The sequence below is a fragment of the Myotis myotis genome, unplaced genomic scaffold (assembly GCF_014108235.1).
Source record: "Myotis myotis isolate mMyoMyo1 unplaced genomic scaffold, mMyoMyo1.p scaffold_m19_p_3, whole genome shotgun sequence".
In the NCBI taxonomy this organism is placed as follows: Eukaryota; Metazoa; Chordata; class Mammalia; order Chiroptera; family Vespertilionidae; genus Myotis; species Myotis myotis.
Window position 1 is genome coordinate 174,104,875 of NW_023416335.1, and position 20,238 is coordinate 174,125,112.

General features: G+C 38.5%; 1 protein-coding gene across 5 annotated transcripts in view; it reads right to left on the reverse strand.

Annotated features, from left to right (window-relative positions):
• Window positions 1–9,671: 9,671 nt before the first annotated feature.
• The window catches only part of FGD4 (FYVE, RhoGEF and PH domain containing 4), a 230,499-nt gene continuing 219,932 nt past the window's right edge, over window positions 9,672–20,238 (reverse strand). For 3 of the 5 annotated variants that reach the window (XM_036301225.1, XM_036301229.1, XM_036301228.1), the window contains 3 exons: window positions 19,527–19,667; window positions 17,024–17,164; window positions 15,022–15,876 (listed from right to left, as the gene is read on the reverse strand). In XM_036301225.1, the coding sequence (XP_036157118.1) occupies window positions 15,634–15,876; window positions 17,024–17,164; window positions 19,527–19,667 (525 nt within the window). In that variant the 3' untranslated portion in view covers window positions 15,022–15,633. Of the gene's footprint in view, window positions 12,450–15,021; window positions 15,877–17,023; window positions 17,165–19,526; window positions 19,668–20,238 lie in introns of those variants that run through there. The other 2 variants (XM_036301226.1, XR_004966334.1) reach the window with 2 other exon arrangements.

Consider the following 20,238-nt stretch of genomic DNA (forward strand, 5'->3'; position numbering starts at 1 on the left):
CCTTGACCCTTCATTGTCAGAACCTCTCTCTCTGACCACAGCCAGGAAAGGTTTTCTGCTTTTAAGAACCCATGATTAGATTGGCCCGCCTGGATAACATAGGACAACCTCCCCACTGAAAAATGTGTACCTTTCATTATATCTGCAAAGTCCCTTTGCCATGTAAAGTTCACAGGTTCCAAGAATTAGGGCATGGACATGTTACAGGGGCCATATTTCTGCCTACCGTACCAGGTTAAGGCAATCAGTTGGGGCATGAATCACCCAAGCAAGTAAACCAGATAATTTTCTCTCTCATTATGGAGCTATAATGATGTGAGTCACTGTCTTCAAGGATCATATTTCCTACCAAGTGGAATAACTTGTTTTGTAAAATAGACTCCTTATTCATCATAAAAAAAATTTTTCAGGGGTTTAAGTGGAGTGATACATTTCCTAGTACATAGCTAGGATGTGGCAGAGCTGGGGTCAAAGGAGGCTATTTGTCCAGCTTTTAACCTCTATACATACTGCCTCATCTCTTCATTCATTCCTTCATTTATTCAACACATAGTTATCAATGACCTATTAGGCATATGGGTCTCAGCCAGGGAGACCCATTTGCAACAGGAGGGGGGACTGTGCACATGACAGTAACATGCCCTTCCTCCTTAGCCAACAGTGACCTCGCTGAGGGCAGAAGTGATGTCCTATTTAGCTTATCCCCACTATTTAGTATGATGCTCGCTGCCTAATACCTCTCTAATAAGCATGGGGTCGGGGGGCCTTTTATTTACTTGGAAAATCTGGAATAGCAAGGATTTAAGCAATGGGTACAACTGCAACTAAGATTTTCATTCAAACCAGCCAAAACATATTAGACTGGCCTGGCGTAGGACTCCTCACCAGAGGAGCTGCCATTGCCATGTTACTTTGCTAAGGAGCAGGCTGGCTTTGCTCTAACTTAAAATCCTTAATAAGAGAAAGTTCATTTTAAATTAAATTAGAAACTGAGAAAATTTTAATAGTTCTTGCAAAAGACCATTTGGATGATTTTTTACAGCATAAGTACTCAAATTAATTTTATGCCAACATTTTGATCATCAGTCTTAGTCAAGCTGCCATTATCCATGTCTTAATACCTCTTTGCCATATTTTGGAACCTGCCAGTGTTTTGCAACGATGATAAACAGCTTTAATCAATTAGCTCAAATATTGTCCACGGGTGCAGGAAATTGTCTGCAGAGGGTGGAGTGAGTCAGGTGGTCAGAAGCCAGCAATTGAATCCGGTGAGATACCAACAGCCCATTAGAGGGCAGTGTGACAACACAATTAAGAGTAGGAGAGTCTTGTCCTAACCGGTTTGGCTCAGTGGATAGAGCGTCACCCTGCGGACTGAAAGGTCCCAAGGGCATGTACCTTGGTTGCGGGCACATCCCCAGTAGCGAGTGGGCAGGAGGCAGCTGATCTATGTTTCTCTCTCATCGATGTTTCTAACTCTCTATTCTTCTCCCTTCTTCTCTGTAAAAAATCAATAAAATATATTTGGGGGAAAAAAAAGAGTAGGAGAGTCTTCATAGAGAGTGAACTGGTGGTTGTCATGGGGGAGGGTGTTCAGAGGACTGGGTGAAAGAGCTGAAAGGAATAAGAAGTATAAATTGGCCCTGGCCGGTGTGGCTCCGTTGGCTGGGTTTCATCCTGTGCAATGAAGGGTTGCAGGTTCAATTCCTGGTCAGGGCACCTGCTTGGGTTTTGGGTTCAATTCCCCCAGTAGGAGGCAGCGATCCATGTTTCACTCTCATATCGATGTTTCTCCGTCTCCCTTCCTCTCTCTTTAAAAAATCCATAAAAGCCCAGCTGGCGTGGCACCAGTGGTTGAGCGTCGACCTATGAACCAGGAGGTCAAAGGTTCGATTCCTGGTCAGGGCACATGCCTGGGTTGTGGGCTCAATCCCCAGGAGGCAATCAATCGATGATTCTCTCATCATTGATGTTTCTATCTCTCCCTTTCTGAAATCAATAAGAAATATTTTTAAATATCCATAAAAATATTTTTTTAAAAACAAAGAAGCACAGTTTGGTAGTTATAGTCACAGGGATGGTAAAGCACAGGGAATATAGTCAATAATATTGCAATAATTATGTATGGTGCCAGTTGGGTATTGGAAATATTGAGGACACTATGTAAAGTATAGATTATCTAACCACTCAGCTGTACACCTGAAACCAATACAAAATAAAATTGAAAGTAAAACATAAAACAGCAGTAGAACCTTGCATCTCCCTAGACAATTTTTTCCCTTTTGTTCCACACGCATTCACCAATGGAACACCCTCAAACATGTGACATATTTAACTGTTTGAAATAATAGTGATTTTTACATCACAGTAATGCCAAAAACTGAAAATCTGTTAGACATCCCAGTCTTAAACTACTTTACCCTGTCTCCGGAAATTCCTCAGTAGCCTCTTTTCTTTACAACTGCATTCAGGGTTCCCAAAATGTTGTTTGGCGTTCTTAGAAGCCCTTCAAAGTTCCTTTCTCTGTATTTCCGGCTTCCTTTTTGTCTTCCCTACACCAACTCCATTAGCTCACACTTAATGCTGAGAGGCGTACAGCTTTTCAGCCCCTGGTAAGCTAGCTTTGTGTATCAGAAGCGCACTGGTACACTGGTAAGCAAAAGGGGCATCTGCCCTGCATGTCTCCAGCAGCCAGGTCTAGTAGAGACTTTGAACATCTTCACTCTCTAATTCCTCAACAATTCATCCAAACAGTAGTGGGCAGCGTAAGTCAATTTGAGTTTTAAGAACAAATTATGGTGGATAATAACACACATCAGTGACAGTAAACCAGTGACTAAGGTAGTCTGTCACACAGTACTAAGCACAGCATATGTAGTATGTCTGAAGGTTTACCCAACAGTTGACTTTTTGTTTCTTTCTGGTGGCTTTTATTTATTCTAATTCCTCTTCGGCTCCTGAATGTTTGACTAAATGGATGGGTGGATGAATAAATATTTTGCATATTAAATATACCTCATTGGGCTAGTCAGAGACTAAACTAATAAGTTGTTATTTTAGAACTAGTACAGGATGAGAATAAAAGTTCTGAGTTAATCGTCCTCTTTAAGAAGCAAGATCTGCCCTGACCGGTTTGGCTCAGTGGATAGAGTGTCGGCCTGCGGACTCAAGGGTCCCGGGTTCGATTCCAGTCAAGGGCATGTACGTTGGTTGTGGGCACATCCCCAGTGGGGAGTGTGCAGGAGGCAGCTGATGGATGTTTCTCTCTCATCGATGTTTCTAACTCCCTATCCCTCTTCCTTCCTCTCTGTAAAAAATCAATAAAATATATTTTTAAAAAAAAAGAAGCAAGATCTTACTCCCACCCCCTGACCTATGAAATGGGAATAATATAACTAACTACTAAGGATGTGACCTACAACCAAAATAAAAGTTTTTTAAAAGCATTAGCAATACTAGCAAGTTAATACAAATGTAGAAAATGATGCAGCCAAAATCCAGACAGCAGTCTTAAATGTGTGCCTCTAGTCACACCAGTAGCAAAACCAAAAATAAAAATGAAAACAGATGAACAGGCATTAAATACTATATTAAGCACTAAAGGAGAACAAAACACATTTATTGGCATTCCTCCAAACTGCTCAACTCTCATTTCTTCTCATCCCCTCCTCTCAAGAAGAAAATGATAGTGTAACTGAGGTCGGCACATAGAAGGATCTAGCCTGGGCTTCCTGGGTTAAAGGATGAACAGGAGTTGACCCAAGAAAGAGGAAGATAAAGAGCTTCCAAACCAGTCAGAGCTCAGCAGCTTGTGCAGAAGTGAAGATGAAGGAATAAAATGATACATTCTGGATACTTTAGTTAGTGTGGCTAAGTATCAAGCAGGTGGGTCTGTGAGGGCATGGAAAGCGACAAAGCTAATAGCTGGTCAGTCAGAAGGGAACTCAGAAGAGTGAGGAATTGGAAATGTATTCTGACGGTGATGGAGAAAAGCAGAAGAGTGAGCAGAGACACATGACCTCATGAATTTTATAAAGGTCACCCACCCCTTGTCCCACTGAATTGGAATGAGGTAAGGGAGAATGGGAAACCAGATAGGGGATGTGGCAGTAATTCAAGTCAGAAATGATGGTAATGTATACCAGGGTGATAATAATGGAGATGGAGACCCTTGGACAAATTTAGACCGGAGGCACTAAAGAATATAGTGCAGAGAATATAAAGAAAAAAATAGCCAAGGGCAGAATGGGCAGTAAGAGGAGACAGAAGATGTTAAGGAAACCATAAAATAATCAAAAAGATAACAGGAAAAATAAAACAGAATGGCTTGTTCAAAATATATTTCAATCTCCTCCTTGTGAGCTGTTTGTTGGTGGTGGTAGTGGTTTGTTTTGTTGTTTGCTTCAGAAGCTAAAAAGCCAAAAAATACATTTCCAATATCTTTGCAACTAAGTGTTCTTGATGTAATCTTAATTCCATGAAACAGACACATTCACGCAAGATTTCAATTCTGAAGTAAATTGTGAGGACGTAGAGTTACACAAGGCATCCGTTTTGCTTGTGCAGAGGTCGTGGGTGGCATGGTGTGGCTCTGGAGTTGGTGGTCTCCGATTCTCAGATAGTGGCTGACGTGAAGAGGCCCTGAGAGTAAGCTCCTGACCGTGGTAAACGTAATAGTAACTTTGGTGCTCCAGTTGTTTGGGAGTAATTTCTGAATGCCTAGCCTAGTCATTCTACCAGATTTAATTCAGTGTATTAAATCTTTCTCTGCACAAACTTGATAAAGGAGTACATTCATTTCCTAGGGCTCCTATAGCAAAGTACCACAGAGTGTTTGGTTTAAAACAATAGAAATGTATTGTCTCACAGTTCTGGAAGATGAAATCAAAAATCAATATGTCGGCAGAATTTGTTCCTTGTGAGGGCTGGGGGGGAGAATCTATTATTCCCTGCCTCTCCTAGCTCTGTTGAGCCCAAGTGTTTCTTGGCTTGTGGCAGCGTAAATCTAGTCTCAGTCTGCTCCCTGCATGTGTTCATATTGTCTCCCTTCTGTGCATGTCTGTCTCTAAGAGAGTCCAAATGTCCTCCTTTTATATAAAGATACTAGAGGCCCAGTGCACAAAATTCATGCATGGGTAGAGTCCCTAGCAGCTGCTGGCTGCCGGCCCGAGCCTCCCTTCCCCGGCTACCAGCTGCCCGCCAGGGCCTTCCTTCATTCTGTGCTGCCACCTAGTGGTCAGCACATGTCATAGCAAGCAAGCGAACTCCCAGTCGAACTCCCAAGGGGACACTTTGCATATCAGGCTTTTATATAGAGAGACTGGATGAGGGCTCAGTCTAATGATCTCATTTGAAAAGGAGACAGAAGAAGGATTTCAATTCAAAGGAAATTCAAGTTGATTAGCTCTGTAAAGACCTTATTTCCAAATGAGATCATATTCTGAGGTACTGGGGGTTGGGACTTGAACATACCTTTTGGGGAGAATACAATTCAATCCATGATAAGGAGTATGACAAGAACATTTGCTAGTCACTAACTATTCATATGGTTATTATTTCCCAGCCTCCTTTGCAGTCTGATTGGGGCCACGTGACTAGTTCTACAGTCACCATGAGCAGAAGGGGCATGTGTTTCTTCTGAGCTGGGTCAGTGAAAAGCCTTGCTCACCCTCTCGCTCCCTTCCTCCACTTTGGCAAACTCTGAAGCCTCATGTTGAGTGAGGTAGCATGATGGTCAACCCTTAGCCTGGGCCCCTGAGTGTATACATGGAATAGAGTTCCCTGCCAAGACATATTAGACATGTAACAAGAACAATAAATCACTCTGAATAAGACTTAGAGGACTGTTTGCAGCAGTTGGTGTTAATTATCCTCATTAGTACAGCAGCCTAACTCTGGTGGACGCAATATTGGAAAAGTTGTGGGTTCAGCTTGTTCTTAAAGTGGGATTTTTAAATAGCTGCTTTAAAAAAAAAAAAAAAAGAGGTGTCCTCTCCCAACAAAGACTATCCATGAATGAGTATAAAAATCTCTACATATCTGCATTAGTCTGTTTATGTTGCTATAACAAGACACCACAGCCTGGGTGGCTTAAGCAACAGACACTTATTTTCTCAGTCTAGGCTGGAAGTCTAAGATCAAGGTGCCAGCAAAGTTGGTTTCTGGTAAGATTTTTCTTCCCAGCTTGCACATGGCTGCCTTCTCCCTGTGTCCTCCCATAGCCTTTGTTCTATGCATGTGTGGAGAGAGAGCGCCCTCTGGAGTCCCTTCCTCTTCTTACAAGGACTCTAGTCCTATCAGATTAGGGCCCCACCTTTATGACTGGTTAACATGAATTACCTCTTCACACACCCTATCTCCAAATACACTTACACTGGGTATTAGGGCTTTAATATATAGTATATTGGGGGGGGGGGGGGGGGCACAATTTGGTCCATAGCAATATCATTAAATAAATGCAAAATATGAAAGGCTCCTTACCTCCGATCACTCTCTCCAGATCAGAAGCACTGTTAGTAGCTTCTTTCTGTTCATATTTTTCACTGCTCTGAGACAAACATATAAATTAGATCACACCATACATATAGTTCTATTTTTTCACTTATAGTGAGATTATAGGGTTTTTTCCACTCATTGCTATATATCTTCCATATCAATACATACAAATCCCAAAATATTCTTTCAAATAGTTGCAAAGCATGCTCTTATAAGGATTATAATTTAATAGTTTTTCTCTTGGTAGATGATACATCACTTTGAATTTATTACATTATGGATAATGTTGCAGAAAATATCTTTATACATGGTTGTATTTATACTTTTCTTAGCATTTCAGTAGGGTAGATTCTTTAGAAGCAGAATTGCTAAGTCAAAGGGTATGCATCTTTAAAATCTGAATAGATATTGGTGTGGCCATTTATGGTTCTAGCAAAAGTATACGGGTATACCCATTTCCCCATACCCACCTTAAGGTAGTATCAATATTTTTTATATTTTTAACTTAATAGGTTAAAAAAACCAATCATTAGTGAATTTTTGCATATATTGATCCTTTATATTTCTTTTCCTGTGAATTACCTATTCATATTCTTTGCCTTTTTCCATTGCATTTTTAAAATATTCATCTGTAAGAACTTTTTATGTTTATTATGAAAAATAAGCTTTGTCGTGGATGTCGCAAATATTTTCTCTCAATATGCATTTTGTCTTTTAATTTGGTTAATGGTATCCTTAACTGTATGGAAGTGAAGTTACAGGGCTAAACACGGCCTTTTTACAGGTAGACGGTACCAGTAAGTGTGTTGGGGGTTAGGAATCAGACTCCACGCCTGGGAGGTCAGCCAGGGCAGAGGTGGCCTCTACAAATGCCTTCTCAGTGCCTAATGCAGCACTTAGAATGCCTTACCTGAGAGTCAGCCCAGCCCATCAGCCTGAATAAAAACTGACCCTTGCATAGGGGACTTCTATATGTGTATCAGCACGAATGTTTAGCCCACCAGCTACCTCCTTTGTCCTTCCAGGACCTCTGGGCTTCAGCCGAGTGATCAGAGCCTTCGGATGAAAAGCCAGAGAGCAGGCTCTCCGTACAGCGCTATGTTCACAAAGCATGTGAAGAACATTTAGAAAAAGAGAAGTGATTATACATACAGTGAAATTATACTTGCATATGATTCCAAATCCAGGTTTTTAAGAAGGCAAGTGGAATCAGGGGAACAATGAATAACAAAAATAGAAACAATAAGAATATTCTACCACTGGAGCCTAAAGGAACATTCGCAATTCTCATCATTTTAAATTTTAGTCCAACAATAATAATGTACAAGTAAGGAAACCGGGGCTCAGCGAGGTAAAATGATGTGCCCAGATCACAGCGCCAGGTGAGACAGGATTAGAATTCAGTTCTCAACCCTGAATTTTTGACAAAAGCTCCCTGATTTAAGACTTCCTTGTATCTCTGGATTTAAAAAGGAAACCCATACATTTAAAATATGACTTTTAGCCCTAACCCGTTTGGCTCAGTGGATAGAGCATCAGCCTGTGGACTCAAGGGTCCCAGGTTCGATTCCGGTCAAGGGCATGTACCTTGGTTGCAGGCACATCCCCAGTAGGGAGTGTGCAGGAGGCAGCTGATCGATGTTTCTCTCTCATCAATGTTTCTGACTCTCTATCCCTCTCCCTTCCTCTCTGTAAAAAATCAATAAAAAATATATTTAAAATACGACTTTTAGCAGAATTAAAAATTTGTGTTACTAATCAGCTTTCACAATTATTAAGTCCTTGTCGGAGACCCACCTGCACTCTTTGGTAGAAGATGAACACAAGCCCTGAAATCAACTCAAAGCCCCAAGAAGTAGCATCGTGAAGTTCTGCCCACAGACTTGGACTTCACTTAGCTCCCAGAATCAGCAACTCAGAGCTGTGCTCAGTGTATGATGACGATATATTTAAGTGATCATCTAAAAATACCGTATCTTGTGAAAAATACCATAACTGGACTATGTGGTGCCGTCTTAACCTCAGAGCATTTCCTTTTCTGAGACAAAACCACCTGGCTTTGTTTTTACTGAAAGGCAGGACCCAAACAATGCATGAATCACTTCCTCTGGAAGAGAGTAAACTGCAGACCAAGTGCCCATCTTCTAACCCCAGGTCATGTCCACTCCGACCCACTTCCTCAGGACGTGTGTTTCAGCACCACTGGCTTTTTCTGGAACAGGGACCAGCTGCCTCTGATTTCCTTGCATTCCAGGTGTGGTGGTGATGCTGGTGAGAGTGGGTTGAGATTGTTTTTTTTTTAAAGCAAGACTCCATCATGCAAAGACTGACTAAGGTTTTCACCATTATGATTTGAGGAAATCCTTGACTATGTTTTTAAACCCTTAATTAGGAATCTGGCTTTGTTTATGAAAACAACTTAGCTATAGAAAATGTTGCTTTCTTTTACTCTCAACCACTATTTCAAAAGTCTGTACCCACAACATTCTTCCTTTTATAGAATCTAGTTTTTACAGTCAGTACTTTACTGAATGCCTACCTTATGTGCCAGGCACTATGATGAGAATGGGGACATCAGTGATCAAAACACAAAAATCCTTACCTTTATGGAGCTTATGTTTTAGTAAGTGTAGACAAACAATAAAAACAAACATAAAAATAGGTAATTATTTGTTACAAGATTATGAGTGCTATGGGGGAAAAAATAAGATTAAGGATGAATGGGAGTGTTATGTTGGAATCTAAGATGCCAGGCCTGGTCAAGTGAGATTGCGGTGGTGAGATTTGAGCAAAGACTTTAAATTGGCAAAGGTGTCAACCACACAGATATCTTGGGAAGGAGCATTGCAAGAAGAGGGAACGGACAGTAGTGTGTGTGTTCTAAGGCTGGAGTGTAGTGGGCTTGGTTAAAGAAAAGCAAGGAGACATATGGTACAGGGTGGAGGTGGGGGAGATATATAGGGTCTAGTGAAGCCCCTCAAAGGATGTTGGCTTTTATTCTGGGTGAAATGAGGAGCCTAAGGGACTAGGGTAGAGAAGCAACATGATCTGATTTATGTTTTAACAGACTCCCCTGGCTGCATATCTGACAGTGGTGGGAGGGAGAAGAACCAACCAAAATTTGTGTGAACTGAACATATATAATCCTAGGTGAAATAACATCTAAGTCTTTAGAATTCATTTAAGGATGTATTTATTTACAAGATACAAATGTTTAATATTTAAGAGGAATTAAAGTGCTTAATTTTACAATGTTTCTGATTCCCCACCTTTGTGACCAAATATACATATGTTACACAATATATACACTATCTGCATTCATATTTACATTCACATAGCTAGAAAAGAAAAATTACCTTTATGTATACTTTTTCACATTTGAGTTAACTCTAAAATTCTGATAACATACCTTTTCAAACTGATCAGTCAACAATTCAAAACCAGATCACACTTACTCAAAAATATCAGTCAACTGTCACTCACAAAATGAAATGCTAGTTTGATAAAATAAAAACAGAAGATAGTTTTATATACAGACATGATTGCTAATGGAGACCACCCCCCCACACCCCCCCAAGTGATACATTCCAACATCCATATAATGTGTAACATATAATGCAATTCAGTTATCATAATGGTCCCTACAGATTATTATGCCTCTCCCCCAAAACTACATATATATCACTCTATGTATTTGGTATTCACTTATTAAAATATGCTACAATGAGATTTCTTGAATTAATTTATCACTAAATCTACCTAATCTCACTAATTCAATCTACAATGAATTTTAGAAAGGGATAACCATTGGGTAACTCAGTAACCCCAACAAGTTAAAAATGATCTTGTTGAGGCATGTGCTATTTCATCTCAAATCACAGAAAAGACACTATATTCTGCCAAATGTTCAGTCTAGAAGTAAAAGACCAGGATGGACTTTAAAGGGATATTTTTTTCTACTTCAGTAAACAGCACTAAAAATGGCCCAATAGAATAAATTTATTTCTTTTATAGCCTAAAGGAAAAAGAAAGTAATGATATAGAGGTCAAGGTGAAAGGCTGGGGTGCAATAAATCCCATCAATATGCAATTATGTAAATTTATATTTTATATCCCTTCTGCAGTGTAAGTATTTTTCTCTTATCTTAACACATATTGCTCTGATCTGGAGACCAGCAGCCTCTTTCTGCTGCCCACCTCTCTGCTCATTCCTGCTTGCTTCAGTTCCTAATTTTATTCCTCTCTATTATAGCAGTAAAAAAAGCAAAGTTTTCATCTCATGACATGGATATGGGGATAAATAAGAATGAACTATACTAAAAATTCATGGGAGTAATTTATGTTAAAATATTTAAACTAAAAAGAACAGTTTCTATAAAAATTTTGTTCCTATGAAAAAAACAGAATTGGAAATCAATAATATTTTTACATATATACATATACTCAGAAATTCACAGAAAGAGTTTTAAAAGTAGATCTAGTGGTTTTTATATATTTTCCAAATCTGGAGAATCTATAGTAGAGAGGAATATGAAAGTAAAAGTAATTTGATTCAACTAAAACTGGATGAGAATAAGGAAATAACATGGTCCACTACGGATATCAATCCAGTCCTGAGAATCAGAACTAGTTAGCCACAGTTTTTATATTAATACATTCTTGAAGAATACAAAATTTTAACAATGAAAACATTAAGACATTCCTGTCTTTTGAATTAATTTTAGCTTATAAATACCATGTGCTTAGACCCGCTCACACAAACATCACGTGATGTAGGAAATTTTAATTAACCTTCTCTATTATAGCAAAGGTAACTACAAAAACAAGAAAATATGAAGAAGACCTTGTTCCTTAGAAGTTTATTTGCTCCTGTTGGTGCCTTTTCCTCGGGATGGATCCAGCCCAGAAAGATCATTATCAGAGTTACCACAGACAATATGCTCAGAGTAAGAATGTAAGGCTTTGAATAGAACCAGAATTGAGATCTAAAATTTAAAGGAATTTAAACACCCTGTTCCACAGAGTAGACAAAAAGAAGTAAACCACAATTGTAAACTCGAAGAAGTATGTTTGATTTAAGGTTTTTAGAAGGCATTAATGAATCCTTAATAACCCTGAAGTACTATGAAGTTGTTGTTTTTTTTGTAATATACTGAGGACTACAGTAAATATTCTTTAAAAAAAAAAATCCAATGTTTGTTTATAGATGGGGACAGGGCACATTTAAAAAACTAGTTCTTAAAAAGTTAAAAAACGGTGTATTTAAAAAAATGAGGGTAGGTCACCCAGTGAAGAGAAGTACACCAAGGGTATGTTATTAAACTTCATGAAAAATGAGATGTTGCTTGATAAAGTAGTGCAGATGTGCTTTGTTTCATTATCCATACCCATTGCAGAAGGAAAATGGTTTTGATAGTTATTTGAATCCAAAGAATAATGCCCAATCCCCCCAACCCCCACCCCCAAGCACACACACTTTCTCTTCCCTATACCAGGCAATGAGTTACATGATCATTTCTAGAAGTGAATTCTCTTCTAGAATGTGGCTAGGGGCATTCATGTTAAGATTTCAGTATAAAAACATACCCTGAAGAGTTTTATTGCTTGCATACATGACAGCATGATAGATGCCATTATTACAAAAGTGGCTGGTGGCAGTTTTCATTGTTGAGTCCCACTTGAAACCTGGAGATCAGTCTGCACTACATTTCATACTTAAATATCCTAAATGGTAGACTTTCAACAAAGCAAAATTTAAGTTTAAAAATTGGAATGTTTTATAATGAACAGCAGTTTTTAGCAAAGAAATATTTTTTAACTTTAAAGAAAAGATGAGTTGGAAAGCACCAACTTAGAGAAAACAAATTGTAAGACCTACACGATGGGATGCTGGCTTTAATAGGAAAGCAACCAATTACCTTCTTAGGTTCAATCCGTCCTGACTGCTCAGGTGTCTGAGAAAGCAAAAGACGTAAGTTATTCTTGTAACCAATCATACTTTGAGGTCTTTTGGTTTAGTTGAGTGCTTATTAAATGGCTGACTAAGCTTATTCCTTTGCCTTTCCCCAAATAAAAGCATTAGTGATTATTTAACCAAAAACAGGTAAGGCTGCTTCACTGCTTCTCTTTGTGCTTCGCTACAGAACAAGGGGTGGGAGTGAAATTGGTAACTGGATAATTAAAAGTTCTCTTCTTACAATAATATTTCTTTTTTATCAAATTAAAGATAATATTAAGAGCATGATAATAAACAGTGTCTTCATGAATATTCTTTCAATAATCTAAATTAAATAACATAGATATGTATTGAGCCAAAATTTGTCCACAACTTCCACTCCAGAAGAACTCACTGAAAGGGAAAGTGTAGTCTTCCTGCTGCTCAAAACAGTTTTCAAAAATAATCTGGCCAACAGATCTTCTAATTGGCCCTTATATTTCCATTGTTCTATCCACATTTACAAAAGTCACCTTCCCCTGGTAATCATTCCATATTTTTATTGCTTCTCTCTTCTTGAGATTAAGAAAACCAAAAGCATCATCTATAGCTATAGTTTAACCTTCTCAATAACCACCCATGAATACACATGTTGTGTACACACACACACACACACACACACACACACACGGCAACTAGAAAAGAGAAGCAATGTAAAATATTTTTAAGTCTGCCCCTGATTTAATAGGAACAAGTTACCTTTTATCTTTTTTTGGCTCCAAGTATTTGGTTTAATATAAATGATCATGGTTGGTATTCCTTTCATGGAAGAAGGCAACCCAATCATGTCAGCCATAATTAGTTTATCTGCTCCTTCACAGAAAAATAAATGTTTCACATTTTCTTAAGAGGGCCTAAATAGATGAGTGAAAATCTCCAAGTCTGAGCAAATCTATTCTACATTTAAGGTGTAATCCCCAGGCCTAGCTGGTATGGCTTGGTGGATAGAGCATCAGCCTGCAGACAGGGGCTTGATCCCCAGTGCGGGAGGGAGGGTGCAGGAGGCAGCCATTCAATGATCCTCTCTCATTATTAATGTTTCTATCTCTCTCTCCCTCTCCCTTCTCTGAAATCAATAAAAATATACACATTTTTCAAAAAGGTGTAATCCCCAAAGGCAGAGGATAGTGAGGTCATTCTTGTGGATCTCTAGACGATGCATTAAATGTGATAACATTTGAGGCATAACAGGGTAAAAACAACAACAACAACAACAACAACCCCAAAAGCGAAAAACAAAAAAACAGATCTAGTTAGAGAAAAGGGTTAAGTTAAATAGCCAGCTTAATGTGAGATTTTAATCATAATTACAATATAATGAAGAGCAGCCTTAGTCACAAGGAATTATATTTTGTCTACTATGATTCCCCAGAAAGATAAACGAGAAAGGAATGCTCAGGCTCTCTTCAATTATCTTGTACCTCCCCAAAACCTACCATTAAAACATTGCTTTTCAATACTGTGCCCCCCGCCCCCATTCTTTACTGAGGAGGTTTAAAGAATTGAACATAAACTTCCTTTAATATCTATCCAGCCCTCTCAAACATAGGTTATCACTTGTGAATTTTGTATTATATATGACAAAGGAACAGGCCGACACAGATATCTTGAGTAACTATATATATAAAAGCCTAATATGCTAACTATCCCTCCGACTGTTCGACTGGTCACTATGACGCGCACTGACCACCAGGGGCAGATACTCTGACCGGTAGACGCTTGCTGCTGGGTTCCTGCCGATCGGGACTGGGTGAGACAGGCCGGACATACCCTGGAGCCCTTCCACTGTCCCTTCCCAGCCCCTATTGTGCACCAGTGGGGTCCCTTGGCCTGGCCTGCGCTGTCTTGAAATCCGGGACCCCTTAGGGGATGTCAGAGAGCTGTTTCTGCCTGATCCCGCCTCTAGTTAATTATATAGTCCTCATTTAACCATGCTTAACAGTCTTAGAGAAAAAAAAAAAAACAGTACAGGAAATGCAGTTTCCTGATGTCCCAATTCTGCTTAAGGTCAGGTATTTTGCACAATCCAGGTTTTTGTGAAGATTTTTGTATATGCTGATATTAACTGTTGTACAATTAGAGGATCATAAAATGAAAAACAACCTGTATGATTTTGACGATTCTGGTGACCAAAATGCACTTTATCTGAGTAAGTAAGACTGAAGCATTAATTAAACCCTCACCTTATATTTAAATAGAAATTATTAGCACCTTCAAAGAGAGGCACTGTTTTAAATAGGCACAGAACAAAAAAAAAAAAATAGTACTTTAAAAATATGGTTGGAATTCACTAATATATCCCATGCCACATAAATTACTGCTTTTTCTTATTATAAAAATATCAATACCTTTAGATGTCAATCAGTTAAACATATATCACCAAAAACATTAAGTTTAGAACATGTCCAATTGCAAGATAAAACGTGCTTTATATTTTAAAAATAAATTAGACACAAATATGAACCTAAAGCTGAAGAGAAAGGCATGTATAGTATATAGATATATTTATATTTAATACTATATATACATAATTGCTATATACGTAAGATATTTTATTTTTAGGAGTATTTCTACAAAAACAAATATCTTTTCTTAATAAGTCGAAAGTTTGAACACCAACAACCTGTCCTTTTTCTGTTTTAAAAGGACATATTATTTATGCAGCTTGAGCTTTATACACTAAATTAAATAAGTTAACACAACAGCCTAAACTGTCCTTGTAATTCTTCTAACCATGGATCTATTTTGGCAACATGGAGGTATATCTTTCAAACTGTTACAAGTCTTACATGTGAAAGAGAAGACATTAAAATAATTCTTAAGTGAAAGTGGCCTATTCTAACCTGATAGTGACATAATCAATTGATACCATTTTCTCCAAGACAAAAGTACATATTCAAGAAATAGCTCATTAAAAAATGCTCCATTTTTTCACATTATTTCCAAAAGTTATCGGTAGAATGGCTCTCCACATTAATTTCACCAGAGTACACAAACATAGGAAAAATAGTCCCCTACCAGATACATTTATACTTCTCAACATAAAGTGCTAAGAGATGAGTAAGGAGAACTGGGAATGTCTTGAGCGGTGAATCTTGAGACCCCCACACTGTGGTTGGTCCTGGAGTTCAGCATTCTGATTTTTATTTAGGTTCAGGGTTATCGTCCAAGGTAGCTGAATGGTTGTTAGGACCATCAGGTGTCTCACCTGTGACAGCTAGAAGGATGATTTTCAGCCACTTCTGTTTCAGTTCCTCACTGTCTGCAGCAAAGCTGTGCACAGACTTGGACTGGGTCAGTTTGAAACTGTGAGGCAGGTCTGCACTCCTTGGCATATCATCCACAATATAGCCCAGGAGTGGAATGGTGGCCTGGGCTCTGACATCCTAAAGGAAAAAAAATAATACATAGGAGTGTGAGGTGTGTGAGCATGCTCTACAAGTCCCTACTAAAACCTCTTTTCCTACGACTATTCCATACAGACTTGCACTGTGAAGTCTCCATGGACAGAGTTGGTGAACCAGGAATAGCACAGTGCCTGTACATGAGGTCACTGTTAATACTGACTGCATGAATTAATGAGAGTGGACACCTAACTCAGCTAGGATTCATTGACCCAATACCTCCTCTGTGTAAGAGCCTCCCCAGCTCTTCGTTCAGTGAAAAAGGGAAGAAAAGAATAGTTATCTTATTGTATAAAACCAGCAAATGTTAATGACTCATTACCAAACAGTTTTACTTGGTGTTTCATTCATTAATGAATCAATTTATTTATGGGCAAGAAAAAGTTATAGGAAAAACCACAAAATAGAATAGAACATATATCTTGGCATTTTAAGTCTATTTCTAAAAAAAAACAAAAACAAAAACCACACACAAGTTTTACTAGTCTTTAATTTAGATATAGGCTAAAATATAATAGGTACATTGAAAAGTTTATGTATTTCCAGGGGAATGCACAATTGGTATACATGCCCTGTTTTTTTAAGCATTATATACTCCATAGTACCTGGTGCTGCTCTGGTTAGAAGCTAAATCTGCATGTCTGTTGTTCCCACAGATTTATCTCAGATCCAAGCTCAGACAGTTCTCAAACAACTGTTACTGGATAATGTTAATCTAAGCTTGATTTACATTTTTCTTCCTCTCAATTTCTTTCTCTTTCAGGTATTCCTGTATTCAAGGTGGGTGGAGGGAAAGCTTGCCTGTTACTTCCTATCGTTAAAAAGGCTCCCTCTCCTTCCTGCTTCTTCCTCTATTCACCCCCTTCTCCCAATGTCCTTTCAACTCACCTTTTTTTCAAGCCCATAGAATAGGAATGAGAGAAGGGGAGAAAGGATCCATGGGGTGGAGAAATTATTGGTTATAAAAGGAATCCACCAGTTTAAGTAAACTTGAATTTGTTATTATTTTTTCCGATTATAATGAAACTGAACTTTCTTGTTCCATAGAGGGGTTTTGAGTTCACTGTCTAATTGCCTCCCCTGCCATCCGCATGACCTCTTTCCCTTCAGTCAGATGTAGTTCAGATACCTGTGGGGCACCGTACATGTACAGCACAAGAGGGTCTTGTTTGGGGATCACACACCAAGCTTTCTGCCAAGGTTTTGACTTCTCCATATACTGAAGAAAGCTGCACACCACACTGTTTCCAGATACTTCTGCTGATTCAGTCTAGAAAAATATAATGGAGTGAGAGTGAGTGAGTGAGATTGAACACAAAACGGTCCAGACAGAGAAGTAATTAAATTTAGGGCAACATTCATTAACTACAGTGTGCTTATATCAAATGTCTTCTGGGATCACCCAAAAAATTCATCTGCAATTATTTAAATATTCATCTAGATCTATTATTAGCATGGAAAAATATCTAAGTCAATTTAACTGTCTCTATAGCCAGACCTTGAATTTAAATGAAGTTACTAGTAAACATTTATTAATTGCTTACTATGCATGCACTTTTCTTAGCTCACTAAGAAATGTATCATTTCATTTAATCTTCACACCAACATTCATTTAATCTTCACACCAACACCAGGAAGTTACAACTTTCATTATCTATAAGGTTCAGAGATGAAATAGCTTTCCCAAGATCATACATTTAGGAATTGGGATGCTGGGATTTGAGTGCAGAGGCTAAACTTTTAACCGCAACGCATACCAACTTCACGTATGTAAGAATCCATAACAAAAAGGCAAATACTGGCCAGCAATCCTTATCTTGGAATCTGAGATAATTCAAGTTGTAAAAACTTCACTAAAGCCCTGGCCGGTGTGGCTCAGTTGGTTGGGTGTCATCCCATATACTGAAAGGTTGATGGTTCGATTCCTGGTCAGGGCACATGCCTGGGTTGAGGGCTTAATCCCTGGTGGGAGGCATGCAGGAGGCAGCCAATTAATGTTCCTCTCCATCTCCTTTCCTTTCTCAAATAAATCAATTAAAAAAATCTTAAAAATCAATGAAAAAAATAAAAATTGCATTAATGTTTGTAGAGTCATTTATAGTTTTCTGCTTTGCCTCCTAAATACATAAATCACTGGCTAAAAAGGGAACAAAACCATTTGACTAATGGTTATTACACATTATAGAAAGCATCATATCCTTAGGGTATTGCTCCTCAGTGTCAATTCAAGAGTGCTGGTTTGGCCGAAACCGGTTTGGCTCAGTGGATAGAGCGTCGGCCTGCGGACTGAGGGGTCCCAGGTTCGATTCCGGTCAAGGGCATGTACCTGGGTTGCGGGCACATCACCAGTGGGAGATGTGCAGGAGGCAGCTGATCGATATTTCTCTCTCATCGATGTTTCTAACTCTCTATCTCTCTCCCTTCCTCTCTGTGAAAAATCAATAAAATATATTAAAAAAAAAAAAAAAGAGTGCTGGTTTGCCAAATGTTTGGTTACTGGTTCAAGATAAGCACAGAAAGTAAGAGTAAACACTGAAAACCTTCCATAGAAATTTGACTTTGTGATGATACTCAAGCACATGATTGTGTGTTTTACAAAATTACTGAGCTATCATGAGGTTTGGAAATAAAACTGACCCTTCATCACAGATAAGGGAAGAAGTACTGGCTGGCAAACTATGGACTACCAGCCCACCATCTGGGAGCTAAGAAAGTGCTTTCAGATAAACATTTAAAATCAATTTGATAATAGGAAACACTAACTTTAGACTCCAATTAAGGGAAATATTACCTTCCCTCCTCCCTCTAAAGAATTCCATTCTTATTACCATATTAGAAAAAAAATTGTACTAAATTATTGTATTTTAAATTTTGTCAATGTAAATTTGTTTTCTCTCTTGTTAGAGAAGTAGTAGTCTCAATTTTGCCTCTTGGCCTGCAAAAACTATAATAGTTATTCTCTGGCCCTTTACAGAACAAGTTTGTTAAGACCTTTGGTCTAGCTAGCTCATATAACACTAGTTGGCACAAAGTGAGTTTCAAATATTGCATGTATGTGTGTGTGCACATGTGTTCACATGGTTAAGTAATTGACTCCCCCAAGTTTTTTCTAGAAAACTCCCTTGAGGTTTTTACTTCATAGCTACAGCCTGAAACTCATCCCTTAAAACAAGTGATTGCATTAATTCAGTCGCATCAGTTGCTGTTGTTAAGAACTGAGCCTGTGTCCTTAGGAGCCAATGAAGCATTTCTTTCTCCCCGACCTGCCTGAAAAAAACCCATTTTGGTCTGCCATTCAAGCGACATCTATACACCCTGGAACTCAGAGTTATATTTTAAGTTTGCAGACCTGCACTTTAATCTTAAATGAATCTTGAAGTTCATGATCTTTTTCCAGTTATCCAAAATGACCTCTGTGTACTCTCAAATGCAGAACACCAACCCTGTTCTTTCTGTATGATCCCAACATTCAGCAACACAGAACAAAAGTATGATTTGTTCACCGTTCTCAAAAATTGTTAAATACTAAGAGAAATAACAAAATGTGTTACTTGTCTTCTTCAGGGTTAAAATACAATTCTATGTCCCTCATATAAAAATCTAAAAAACATCCAACATTTACTATTTCATACCTCTAAAATCCCTTTTCGTTTCTTTTCTTCACTGTCTGCGAATCCACTTAATATTTGGTAACAGTCTTTACAAACTTTGCTCAATTTACCACCATCATACTCCAGATGAGCTTTGTAATCAGAACACTTCCAACAAACCACCTTAAATTAGAAAAGGTAACGAAGAGTCAATCATCATATTTTAAAAGTAATAAGATTTAAGCCATAAACATTTACAATGATAATGAGAAAGAGCTAAATATAAAAGGCAAATTTTTATTACGCCAAGAACATTAGGATTATCATCACAATATTATAGTGCTGTTTGTAATGGGCTGTGCTTGTTCATCTTTTCTTTCTGACCCTAAAGATAGGAGATCTTCAGAGGCTTAATCCAAACCCGTACTCTCCATGCCTCTGGATGTTTCTTGGATATCCCGCCAAAATGCACTCATGAACTTCCTTGTCCTCAGCGCTCTCCTTCCCCCATTCCACCCTTCCCAACCTGTCCTCCTCTCCTCTGGCTCCCTGTAGTAGAAGATAGCACAGTCATTCAACCAATCATGGCAAGTCATAAACCGAGGGACATCCCTGATACCTCTCCACGGCTCACCCCAAAGAGTCATACTATGACAAAGTCCTGCCAATTTTACCTCCTAGAAAGTTTTCAATCTGTCCATTTTTCTACATCTTCCTAATCACCCGAGTCTAAGCTATCAGTATCCCCGTTTGG